This window comes from Rattus rattus, chromosome 7, assembly GCF_011064425.1.
Source record: "Rattus rattus isolate New Zealand chromosome 7, Rrattus_CSIRO_v1, whole genome shotgun sequence".
Lineage (NCBI taxonomy): Eukaryota > Metazoa > Chordata > Mammalia > Rodentia > Muridae > Rattus > Rattus rattus.
In genome coordinates, this window is record NC_046160.1 from 53,650,611 (window position 1) to 53,663,205 (window position 12,595).

The 12,595-nt window shown below is 44.8% G+C and overlaps 1 protein-coding gene across 1 annotated transcript in view; it reads left to right on the plus strand.

Moving 5' to 3' along the window:
- The first annotated feature begins 8,498 nt into the window (after positions 1-8,498).
- The window catches only part of Dock4 (dedicator of cytokinesis 4), a 387,862-nt gene continuing 383,765 nt past the window's right edge, over positions 8,499-12,595 (plus strand). Inside the window, exon 1 of the mRNA XM_032907671.1 lies at positions 8,499-8,819. Coding sequence (XP_032763562.1) covers positions 8,783-8,819 — 37 coding nt within the window. The 5' untranslated portion in view covers positions 8,499-8,782. The remainder of the gene's footprint in view (positions 8,820-12,595) is intronic.

A 12,595-nucleotide genomic window follows, 5' to 3' on the forward strand; every position in this document is an offset into this window, starting at 1 on the left:
GTAATTACGATCAAATATTTTCTTTTCTAATTGGCTGTTACTGGTGAAGAGCAGTCTGTTATACAACAGAAGATTGTGCTAAATAAACGACTACAATTACAGTTCTGAGGTCCTTACTGGGGGAAAAAAATCAAGTATTTCTACGTGTTCGGATAAAAGCATTCATTAGAGGTGAGATGGGAAAGGCCATCTTTCCGTTAAGAATTAAGAAAGCATTAGAGATTAGGAATTTCCTTCCTTATACAAATAAAGTCATTTACAAACCTCAGTAAGTTCCAAAGTCAATACACATCATAGATTTAGATGTGTCCACTTATTTCAGGAACGACAAGGAAACAGAATGACCATTTGCTCTGCTAAGACGGGGACGCAGAGCAGAACACAGAGACTCCACAGGAGGAAGCAAGAAGCTGGTCCTCAGCCACCACTCAAACAAGCCCAAATGCCATCACAACATGAAACTGTCTCTGAGGCTAAAGGTAAAAGGAATATGTGGCAGTCCCTAGATTTATGGGCTTTTCTACACAACCAGGACGGGACTTGTCCTTGTAGAGCTTTGCTGAACTCCGGTTTTCTTTTAGTCTGTACTTGCTTCAACGCTATATGCAGGAGCTGGCTGTGTAAGAGTGCTTGCCTAGTGTGCAGGACTCTCTGGGTTCAGTTATCAGCAATATAAGACAGACTGGTACCTCCCAGTGCTGGGAGGCAGCATCTACATTCCAGGCTGGCAAGCCTACACACTGAGTTCCACAGTGAACTCTGTCTCACAACAAGAACACCTAATTAGTAAGCAAAGGTACAGTCCGAGTGCTGTAGCAGCAGCAGTGACACTAGTGTGAGACCAGATACGAGGTTCCTTCATCTCAGTGTCTACAGAAATACAACAAGGAGAACAAACTTTGCAGGCAAAAGCTTTTAGAGAGTCTTTCCAAAAGATGTAAAGAGGAAGGCCCAAATTAGAGTAAGGGGTGTGGGTCTTTTTCTCCTGTTACTGGAGTGATCCAATCTAGTCATTTTCTACCTGTCAAGAGGATAGCATTTTCAAAGAAATCTTGTCCTTTGTTTTAACACTCCACCCCATCCCCGAAACCCCCAAGATACAGTTCAATGACTCCTTTGTCTTTGGGACTCGCACATGGCGGGCTTTTTATCTACCATAAGAGTAGAACAGGATGGGATGTTTTTGTTTCCCAGGGTCTGAATTATAAATGTGACACCCTATTCCTCTCCTGTCCCTACTATACTTGTAATAATGGAAACCAAGTCCCTTGATTTGCTCAAAGTCACACAGATTGTTCAATTCCAAGGCTTGTGCCCCCTCTGCCTCTTCAGATAACACCTCTTAGCCTGTATTTCTGTTTTTGCAAGGGTCTGGGAGGGCTCTCACACACGCCACTTCATTAAGTGCAGCAATGCTAGTAGCGCCAATTTTTATTCCTGAGGAAATTCAGGCTCAGAGAGTTAAAAAGTTTTTCTTACGTTTATTCTGTTACAAAGTAGAATATTCAACATGAGAATCCAGTCTCAACTATTATCCCATAATTTCCTTCCACATATTTATTATTTAAGATGTGCTAAATATGGAGAAAGCCTAACTATATGCCAAGTGGTATTGAAGTATTCTAGTACTTGTCCTAGCCCCGGCTGGACACTTGGCAAACAAATAGCACTAATCGTATAATGATGGAATCAGGTGCAAAGAAAAGCAGAAGATGGAGCAATGACATTATTATTCCTTCAGAAAAAATGCTACCCTGCTCACACTGAGACAGGTCAGTAGAACTTGCTTGCTTACTTGTCAGTACGGTGACAAGCCTATAGGGACCTGGGAGTCACATGCCAATTCTGTAGTCTGATGTATTTATTAGATAAACCATGGCGGTACTGGCAAGTTTTAAGCCAACGATACAAGCAAGAGACACTTTCGAAAGGGGAACCGCAACTGAGAAACTGCCTCCATCAAAGAAGCCTGCAGGGAGATCTGCGGTGCACTTTCTGAATCAGTGACCAATGCGAGGGGCCCAACTGTCCTGGGGTCGTCGTGGGGGCCCTGGGTACCATAAGAAACCAACTGAGCAAGCCGTGAAGGGTGCGGCAGTCGGCTCCTTCCTCCGCCGGCAGTTCTCACCTCCATGCTCTTGCCTTGATTTCCCTGGAGGATGGGCTACAAGGTAAAATAAACCCTGTCCTCCCCATGGTCATGGTGTTTATTATCACAGCAGTGGAAATGCTGTGACAACACTGAACCGTAATTCTGGGACAACATTAGCCGGGAACAGCTGATAAAAACCTGTATCCATCCAGTTGATGCAGATGACTGTAGCATCCACTGTCTCAGCCTATGTACCCTGATCTGCATTTGGAGGCATGATGTCCATTATGTGACTCTGATAGACATTATTTTCTAGATGGAACCTGAGTGTGTGTTGGGAAGGACATTTCTGTTTTATATGAATGACATAACTATGTTAACACAAAGAGAGCAGCATATAAATTCTCTATGACATTGTTAAGTGTCCACCAAATTCTGCAGTAGGCACTTGGCCTGGAGGTGGGGAAGACAATCAGGACCACGACCTATATCATATACAAAAGAGACAACAGCCACCATTTCCTGAAGACCAGTCTACTATACATGTCACCCCACAGGGTTCTATCTGCACTGCAGCAGGACAGTTAGGCTGCTATTGCAAAGAGGGAGATCACAGCTCTGTTGATCTGAGCATGGTAAGTAACCAGCATCCATCCTAAGTTGGCCTGATTTCAGTCTTTTTACTGTACCACACTACCCCTTATAGCAACACTCACTTTAGCACATATCAGTATTTAAGAAAGTCGGCTTCAGACGTCCTCCAATAGTATTCAGTTACCATGTCAAACTATTACACTTGTGCACTGGATAAAAGCCCTCTTTCAGGTACCATAGGACCTTGTACACACCACTTTTGTATCACTTTCCTCATTTATGTATAAAAAGGATTCAATGAGACAAATACTGTAAGTGGTTTGAAACAGTAAGTACATGACACAGTTAACACTTCGAGAATGTTAGCCATGGTCACCACTTCCATTATTGTAATAGCCCTTTTATAATGGTTCCTCTAGGAAGGCACATGTTGGGTTTAGTGTATTACAGAAAGATAAAAAAAAGATGCTCAGAGAAGGTCCTGGTGGAAGCAAGATATACAACGACCGTGTTTCTGTCTTTCCTCTTTCCCATGACACCCTCAGGCCTCTCCCTCACAAGGCCATCCCAGGAGATAGGAGAGTTCTGAGGATGTGCGGCATGGGAAGCTGGGTGCAAAGGGACGGATGGAGCTGTGTAGGTGGAAACAGTATAGAAGGTTGGGAGCATAGAGCTCTGACAGATACTGTGACAGCCCCCACATTCCAGGAGGGTATGGCAGGCATAAGCAGTTCTGGGAGCATTCTCTTACCTGGATCAGTAGCAGAGGCCAGAGAATGCTGTTGCTCGGCTGGGTGTATCTTCATAATGAGAACAACTGATATTAACCAAGATGTGATTTTATAGAACAAATATATACCGGTCTTTCATAGACATGTAACTCAATGAAGTAATCGGGAATTTTGCAAGGCTGGTGTTTGTATATATTTTGACTAATGTACAGCAAACCTCTCTGTTAAATAGCTATTCAAGGCCAGAATCAAAACAGAAATACAGCTTTTCTCAAAGAGTCTAATCCCTTGGCACAGCCATGCCAAACATGAGAGACTGGAGGCCAGCCTGTAGGAAATTGGCTACCAGTCAAGCAGGGATGGCAGGCGGAGCTCAAGGATCACGTGGCAGGTCACTCACAGAATCCAGATTTAAAGGCTAGGCCCAAAGTATTCTCTGAAAACCTAATCCTTATCTAAATAATATTAGAAGATCATTTTTAAATAGGGCAGAAAAACAACATAAAATGCAAACACCGTGATTGATTCTGACAAAATGCATTCTGATGATACCTGCATTTCTAGTCAGTATGCATACCTTTTACAAACAAATCATTTCCTCATTTTTCTTTTAAAATTCTACTTTGGTTCTTCTGCTTAAAGTGTCAGCTATGCTAAACACGTTGAGTAAGCTTCAAAAATATTCTCAGCATTTAAACTGCCACCCCTTATTGTGTGGAGCTCTGACAATTGATAGATATAAAGTGAATAAGGCTTGGCTTTAGTAAGTGCAACAAGTCACTATAGTCTGACAAGAAGCAGATGATGAAGATATGAACATGGAAGAGGGCTGAAAGAAGATGAGGCTGAAAGGCAGAATAAATATTACCTGGAGAAGTTGGGCCTAACTTAGGCATGCAGCAGGGTTAGAGTGAAGATTTCCAGCGCAGACTCCCCAAACAGACTTGTTTTCAATAGATTAAAAGTTAAGTGTCAGAGAGGTCAAGAGGAAGGTTTCTGACTGGGAAGGCTAGAATATTGTTTAGGTCAAACATTTATTAAATATTAACACTGTGCCAGGATCAGGCAGACAAAACAAGTCCAACAAGGTCTTGGTTTTCTTTCTGGAGCACAGACTAGGAGGTGCGAGACGGAGATAGGTAATCAGTAGTGATGCCCAGGGTTGGAAACAGAATGAGAGTAATGGCTACAGAGGGGAACAGAGGGCAGGTTCCGTTGTTATGGAATAGAGAAGGAGGACTTGGTAAATGATCAAATGCAGGGCCGCTGGGCAAGAAGGGACTCAGCGATGCTCCCTAGGTTTCTAGCTTGGACTTGATGCTATGCATTGGAATACGGAATACGAGAGCAAGGAGTTTTCACTTACTACTCTCCACAACTTCTTCCACAGACATAAAAATGAAATTCATAAGGTCTCAGCAGGACAAGCACCAAAAGTTCAAACACGACCATCATCATCTACTATTCATTTGGAGAAGACAAGCAAGTTGATCACCAGAATCTTACCATACAGGTAAACATCACCATAAGAAATCACCCTAGCCACAAAATCCTCCTGTAAGTGTCAATTACTGAACTATAGATTACGATCTATTAATTTCTTATTAAACCCGCATTGGAATATACAGCAACATAGAGTGGAGTGGTGTGTGTGTGTGTGTGTGTGTGTGTGTGTGTGTGTGTGTGTGTGTGTGTGTGGTGTGGTGCACACCTGTACACCTGATGGGAAGGCCAGAGGAGGATATCAGGTTTTTTTCCTCTTTCATGATCTGACTTATTTGCCTCGACTCTCACTGAAGCTGAAACTCACTGTTTTCACTATATAGGCTGGGCAAAGAGCAGCTGGGGTCTGTCTGCTTCCCCCTCACAAAGCTAGGGTTTCAGGTACAAGGGGCCATGCTTGGCTTTGATGTGGGGACTGGGGATTTGAACCCCAGCTCTCATGCTTGCATAGCAAGTGCTTTCACTTAGCCATCTACCCAAACCCTATTTTTTGTTTTTAATTTTAGGAAACAATACGGGACACTAATTTCTGTTTAAATGAGCAGCAGACAGGGATAAGTCTTGGCCTGACCGGGTCATTTGACCTCCTCTCCACATGAGTCTCAGCAGACATCCATCGCCCTTAGTTCAGTCCTAAGCCCCTCTCCTAACACCAAGAGTTCTTGTACACTGGAGAGTGTGCAAGGAAGATAGCTGCACACTTGGTACCATTTCTTTCTTTATCTGTGTTGCCAACAAATAGACTTTATGACTTTTCTCAAAAGACAATTTTGCTGTGAACCAACCAAGGTAGGGACATGGGGAGGAACGGACTAAAAAAACCTCGGGGAGCATAGTGGTCTCAGAGAGGGAGCTGTATGTGCCCGCACTCCACCTAATGTTCCTTCCTGCAGAGATTTTACAGAACTGCTAGGATTTCTATTAAATGGCTCCTCGGGCCCTTTTGTCTCAGGATATTAAACACACAGACTGACATTTTAATTAGAATTAAAAGAAACCTCTGAAAAGCAGCAGTTTCCCGGATAGTAAAGAGGTGTGTGATTTTATAGAGAAAGACATCCTGGATCACTTAAATGACTGCCTAAGAAGAAATATACTCCTAATGCAATTATTCCCACCTAAAATGTATGTCCCATTTTGCAGGGTTTGAAAAGACGTCTGATAAAGTCAAAGAATGATCCATTATTAAAGGAGAATTTTAAATGATAAATTTACGTACTTACCTACTAAAAATGACATAAGACTAATCATGACACTCTCCCAGTCACTGTCCTAAATCAATGATAATACTGGGCAGTTCTGAAGTAAGGAAAGAGATGCTTTTTGTGACAACCATTGAAAATTCTCTGCTGCTCAATGCTTTTGTTGAAGATAATTTGGAGACTAAAATTAAGTTTTCATTAGTCACCTAATTCAGTCTTTCTATATTTCAACACTGGTCCTGGATTAATAATTTCCTCACGCTTTTTGAAAATATTGGGTAAAGGACACTTGGTTATTATTGGGGAATATTCATGATGAGTACTTTTAAGACAGAAAACTGGTATCTACATAAAATTTACACAAGCTTAATACTGGACAAAGTAATACTTTACTGGATCAATCTATCCATCTATATACATATATATTACACACACACACACACATACACACACACACATAAACAAATCCACTCTCTGTAATGCTATTGAAAATCAGAGTGACTTTATACATTTATTAAGAGGGGACTGGCTAGAGTATGGAATATCTGTTCTATGGAACGTGAGTGTAGTCACTAAAATGTTACAAAAAATGTTGATAAAGAAATATCTTTGATACACAAGAGGGAGAAGAAAGTTGTAGATCTTTGAGTTTACGAAAATTATCCCTTTAATTATCCCTCATTTAAAAATGAGTTATACAATGTATATTATAAAGGAATATGTCAAAATTCACATCACTTTTGTCTTTATAAGTGGAACTGTGTAGTGGAGAGACTTAATATTTTTTTAAATCTAAATACCTCTGAATGAACTGCTTCAAATATAATGAATTGTAATTGTAAGGTAATTCATTATGCTTTGGAGGTATTTATAAGTTCTCAAATAAATTAACCCATGAGAAAAAATTATCAAAGCTTCCAACTTTATATCTTAAAATGGTAGCTCTGTGGAATTTTGGTAATCTGGAAAAGCTTAACAGTCTGTTATAGAAGTATGGGATATATGGCAAACCCACTGATAGGTTGCTTAGATGATAGGAATTTCACTTAGGGGAAGTGGGAAGAAATTGCACTTCATTTCTCTGCTACTGAGATAAAAACTTCATACTAAAAGCTGTGAAAGGAAAAAACATCAACAAGGACTGAGAACACAAATTAACCCCCAAATCTTATCCATTTACATAAGAGAACTTGCTGTGCTAAATTATACACTTAAAATGGGTGGAGAGTGGAGCTCGACTAAAAGAAAGGTAGTCTACGAAAATTTGATTTTTGATCTCTATAGTGGAATTGAAGAAAACACCGAAGTCAGGTAGATACAAAGTAGTTGTGATGAGTTTCAAAACCCTCTTTTAAATATTCTGTGAAGGCGGGAGTGCATTTAATTCTCTTTTTCCTCTTTCTCTTACGACTTAGGATGTAAGATTTCCCAGGCTCCAGATTGTCAAATGATTCCTGAGATACACACATCCTTTCCCTTTGGAGAGGACTCCAAAGAGCAACCCGCAAGTACGGGAGAGCAGTGACGTGACTAGTCTCGAACTTGGAAACCCGCCCCAAACTACATAAAACACCTTTCCAAAAACAAATCCAGCAAACTGAGGATACTAGTCAGGAAACAGCGCCTAATCACAGCATTACAATCACACACGTGCGACCCAGACCTGACCCACACCCACTCGTGGGCAAGTGCAAAGCACATAATTCCAAACCGGAACAAAGCAAAAGGAGCTTTCTCAGAGGCCGGGAAGGCAGTTCTTCACATTTTCTCCTCCCACCCAAAACAGCTTCAGCTTGGCAACCGCCCTCTGCCCCACCCAATCTCTGTGGGTTCCGCCCGCGGCTTTTTGCCTGGCACCAAGGTGGTCTCCTAGCTGACCAGCTTCTAAGGTCTGAGCGGCTGCCAGCTGCACCCCGGGCACAGAAAAAGAAAGACAGATCACACGCACCCAAGGGACAGTGCACTCACCTTCATGATCCGTGTGCCCGATTCCGCCGCGGACCCCGCCGACCCGGTCTTCCCTGGGGTCCACACCAAGCCCCTGGGCCTCTGGAGCAGCCATTACCTGAACCAGTTGAAAGGGGCGGGCCGCAGGCGGGGCGAAGCGGGGAGACACCAATAAAAACGCGCCTGGGGTCGCATGCCGACCCACTGAGAGAGTTTCTACACGCCTGGGCTGTGCCGTCACATTTTGGACCAATCGAATGTGATGAGCCTAACTAGTTGCCCCGCCCCCAACCGCTGCAGCCACGCCCCCTTCCGGGGCCGGGAGAGTAAGAACTACAACTCCCGGCATGCCGCGAGGCAGTGGGGAGGCAGCGCTGGATGGGCGCTGACGGGCGGGGGTGCGCCCGCGAGTGCCCCGGCGTGTTCGCTTAGTTCAGTGAATCAGAACAATGACTGCGCCGCCGGGTCCCCGAGAGCGCGTCGCAGGGCTGTGAGCAGCCGCGGCCGGCAGAGCAGCGGGCGGCTCCGTCTCGTCCGTGTAGTGTCAGTGTCCGCTCCGGAGCCCTGGGAGCAGCCCCTGCCCAGCGCCGCAGCCCGCGCGATCCGCTGTGCTCCAGCGCCGCAGCTGCTCTTCGGGAGCCGTGCATTGTTGTGAGCCACTGGAGGGGCGCGGGGATTGCATAGCCCGGAGCCCCTCAGCGCCCTTTATAGCCATGTGGATACCTACGGAGCACGAGAAATACGGCGTGGGTGAGTGCTCGCGGGCGAACTTTTACCACGCTCTGGTCCTTGCCCCCACGCAGCTCGCTCCGCGCCAGGCTGCAAATGCCAGGTCTTGGCATTGCACAGCGGGTCCCAGGCTTGGCCGCACCGGCCTCTGGCTGAGGGGCGCGCGCTAGGGTTTCGCTCCTCACTGCGCACTCGGCGCTTCTCGAACCCGATCCCGGAACGTCGGGACAGCCGCTCCGGGCTCTGCTGGCAGAGTTTGGAGTGGCCGCGGGGTGTGTTGCGTGTCAAGTTAGAAGGGGAAGCCAACAGGATTTCTCTCCCTTCTACCCCTGCTGGCCCACGGAGGCAGAGAGCTGGCAGTGGGCTGCTAGGATTTCCCGGGGTGATGAGGGAGACTAGGAACCCGCAGCTAGAATACTCCCAAACAGTAGGGAGGCGCGAAGTCCCTGCGGTTGGGGTCGGCTTTCCCAGAGTGCAGAATGTGGCACCCCTAGCCCCTGTGACAGACGGAGTCGGGACGCAGCCCCCTTCCTCCCTCGCCTCCCGGGTGTTTGGGGTGTGTGTTGTGAGCAGGGGGGTGGTAAATTTCAACATCTGTGCTGCTGCGCTCTTTGGTCCTTGGAGGGGAACCTAGATTTGGGCAGCGTTTTTACTTCTGGCCACCTTCTCTACCAGGGGATGAGCGCAGTGGGGGTCATAGAGGCCGGCTGGAAAGTGACAAGGGAGGGGAGGGTCAGAAAGCCTGGTTCTTAAATTCTGGGAGGCAGCTTTAGGAGAGGACTACCCTGGCACTGATTTGGGAGAGAAAAAAAAGAACAGGATAGCATTCACTGTTCTGTGCAAAGGTGAACAACAAAGGACATTAATGTTGACTGATGAATACAGGAGGCTCCCTTCCCTCCCCTTCCCTTCCCTCCTCCCTTTTCGGTAGGATTACAGTTCCCGTTTTTGTTGTTTGATTTCAGCTGGGTTCCCTCCATCCCCCCCAGCACCCCCCCCTTTGACAGTCACTCCTTTTAGGGTTGAGACTATTAAGAAGCCAGGCTCACTGACAAGCCCGAATTGGCCAAATGCAATTATAACCTCCCAGAAGGTCTAACAGAAAGAAAGCATTATAGATTTTACTGACAATCTTCATTTCCTATAATGCCCCGTCCTGCTGATTGGCATTCTTGTTTTTATTGTGGACGGACCTAGTAATTTGTATGATACAGAGACGTATTTATGTTCTGACTTCATTCTCCTGTAATTTAAAAAATCTGGAAAACCTTTCAAAGGAATCCTAATCACTGGAGATTTTACCTCCCCTACTTTGCCTAGGGATTGGACTTTATCTACTGAAGGGACTCTGATTAAACAAAGTCATATTTTACATGAGCTTCCTTCCTGGACTGTGACTGGTTAGTAAGACAATAGTTTGTCGTGTGCCCACCTTTGAGAAGGGTTTCCAGCTTCTAAGTCTAAGGGGAGCCCTTGCCAAAGGGCTCGCTCTCCCAGAGTGGTGTAGATAGAGGTTGTTTTTCTCTCCGTTCTCTCCTCCTTTTTGGGGATCGGATAACCCCTGCGAGGGGAAAGGCATTTCCTTGTTTGAGGGATGAAGAACCAGAGGGCATTGCTTCCTAGGCAGTCTTGCCACCTGGTGCAGGAACCTCAGATCCACCCAGGCAACACTGTCCGTCCTGCTTAGAGTCAATCCCAGGGGTTGTTTTCTTGCAAGTGTTAAATGATACAGATTATGGATGACATTTATTTTCTAGATTTCCTTATGTGCCAGGTCACAGCTGGGTGCTGATATCGATTAGTTTTTCTCTCTCTCGCCTTTCTTTACAAGCTGTGGGCAGAGGCTTAAAAACCACTCTGGGATTTCCTGGAATGGCAACCGGATATGATCAGTCAAGTGTTTTGAGCTTGCTGCAGACACCGAGGCTTGGGATGCAGAGTGGGGTAGGGAGGTGAGAGGGTGTGCCTGTTTGGGAAAGGGAGGTAGGAGGTGAGATGAGAGGTGAGAGCACAAAGCGAGCTTCTGCCCCAAATTGTTGCCGAGGTTCTCATTTATGCAATATCACATACTCAAGAATGTTAATCACTGTTTATTACTAAGTTTTGAGCATTTGGCTTGCGGAATGCTTGGTTGTTTTTGAGAACCCATCTGTTAGGCGGGTGTGTGATGAAAATTTTGCTAGGATACTTACGCATGAACTTTCAATTCTCACCATGGTGAGCAGTATCCGGAGCTGCTTAGATTGCAAAGTCTTTAAAAAAAATTTCAGATCTGAGTTATGGTTTCCTATTATTTCAGAGAATATAAGTTATGTTTGGCTCATATAGCAGGTATAGAAGTCAATCTCCGTGTTCTTTGCAGTAAGTATATACCTTACAATACCCAAAGTTTCAGTTTATAGTGTGTATTTTCGTAATGATGCCTCTTACGTATGGACTTTCATAGAAATGACTGTATAACTTAGGATTATATATAAAGTAATATCGTGGGTAAAATTATTTAAATTTTGTACTGATAAGGTATGTCAGTATATATTCAAGTCCGGCACATGGAAATTATTTTTAATAATGAATTGATGAGTGAACATAAAACAGTCTACACTTCGTCTGTGATTCTCAGGAAGTATACTAGTAAAGCTTTAGTGCTGAGCTGAGGGAGAAAGAACCTTTCCTTTAAAAAAAAATTAGTAGTACCTGAACTTGGTGGCATAGACCTCCTTATAACCTCAGCTACTTTAGGAGACTGAGGAAGCAAAGGTACAAGTTTAAGACTTGCTTGGGCTCCAGTGTCAACCATAGGTTAGCATGACCAAGTTAGCAAGACCTGGTATAAATACATACATGCATACATACATACATAGCTGCATGCATGCATACTTACATAAATGGCTGGAAATAGGCTTAGTGGAAGCACTTCCCTAGTAAGTAAGAGGCCGTAGACTCAATCCCCAGTATTGCCAAGGGGGGAAAATGATCAAGGATGAGGACTCGGTTCGGTGGTCCAGTATGAGAGCTAGCGTATGATGGCACATTTGTCTTAGGTAAAACTAATTAACTCTGGCTCTCATCTCCACACTGCTGTCCACTGTGTTCCCGGGAGTGAGTAATCTAACCCTTCTGAGCCCGGGTCTCTGGGGTAAGTGCTTACCCAAGGTCTTTACCAGTACTAATTCTGCAGAGTTCTTGCAACTAAATGTATCCTTTGTTACAAAACTTCATCAAGAAGTATCAAGTGCTGGCTAGAGGTGGATGCTTTTGTTGGGACCTGTCCCACAGGGTTTGAAACTAAAATCGGAAGTTAGCGAATGCTCGGTGGAAGGCTGCCAGAATCCAGGTGTTTGCTGCTCTCCTCCTTGATCTCTTTGATTCTGTTTCTCTGGGTGGAGCTCCATGGACAGTGACGCTCACTTATTAATGCCCATCAGACCTCTCTGTGCCCTCTGGGTATCCTCCTCTGCTCTTGTGCTTCATATCGTGGTAGGCATTAGTAAGAAAGAAAGGTACAGGTACTGAGTGTGCTTTTTTTCTTCACCATTTCTGCACCGCGACCTCAGGAGAGGCAGTAGATGTTCAGAGCCTCGGGGTCTTCCTTCTTGCACCTGGGTGGATGTTTTATCTGAGTGAGCCTGGTTAAGCTTAGCCAGAGAGTATGAGCTACAAAAAAAAACAGAACAAAAAAGAGAGAGAGAGAGAGAGAGAGAGAGAGAGAGAGAGAGAGAGAGAGAGAGAGAGAATATAAAAGCCCCAGTGAGCCGTACAAAAAAATCCCCAAACCCCATGCAAGCTGCTCTGAAGGT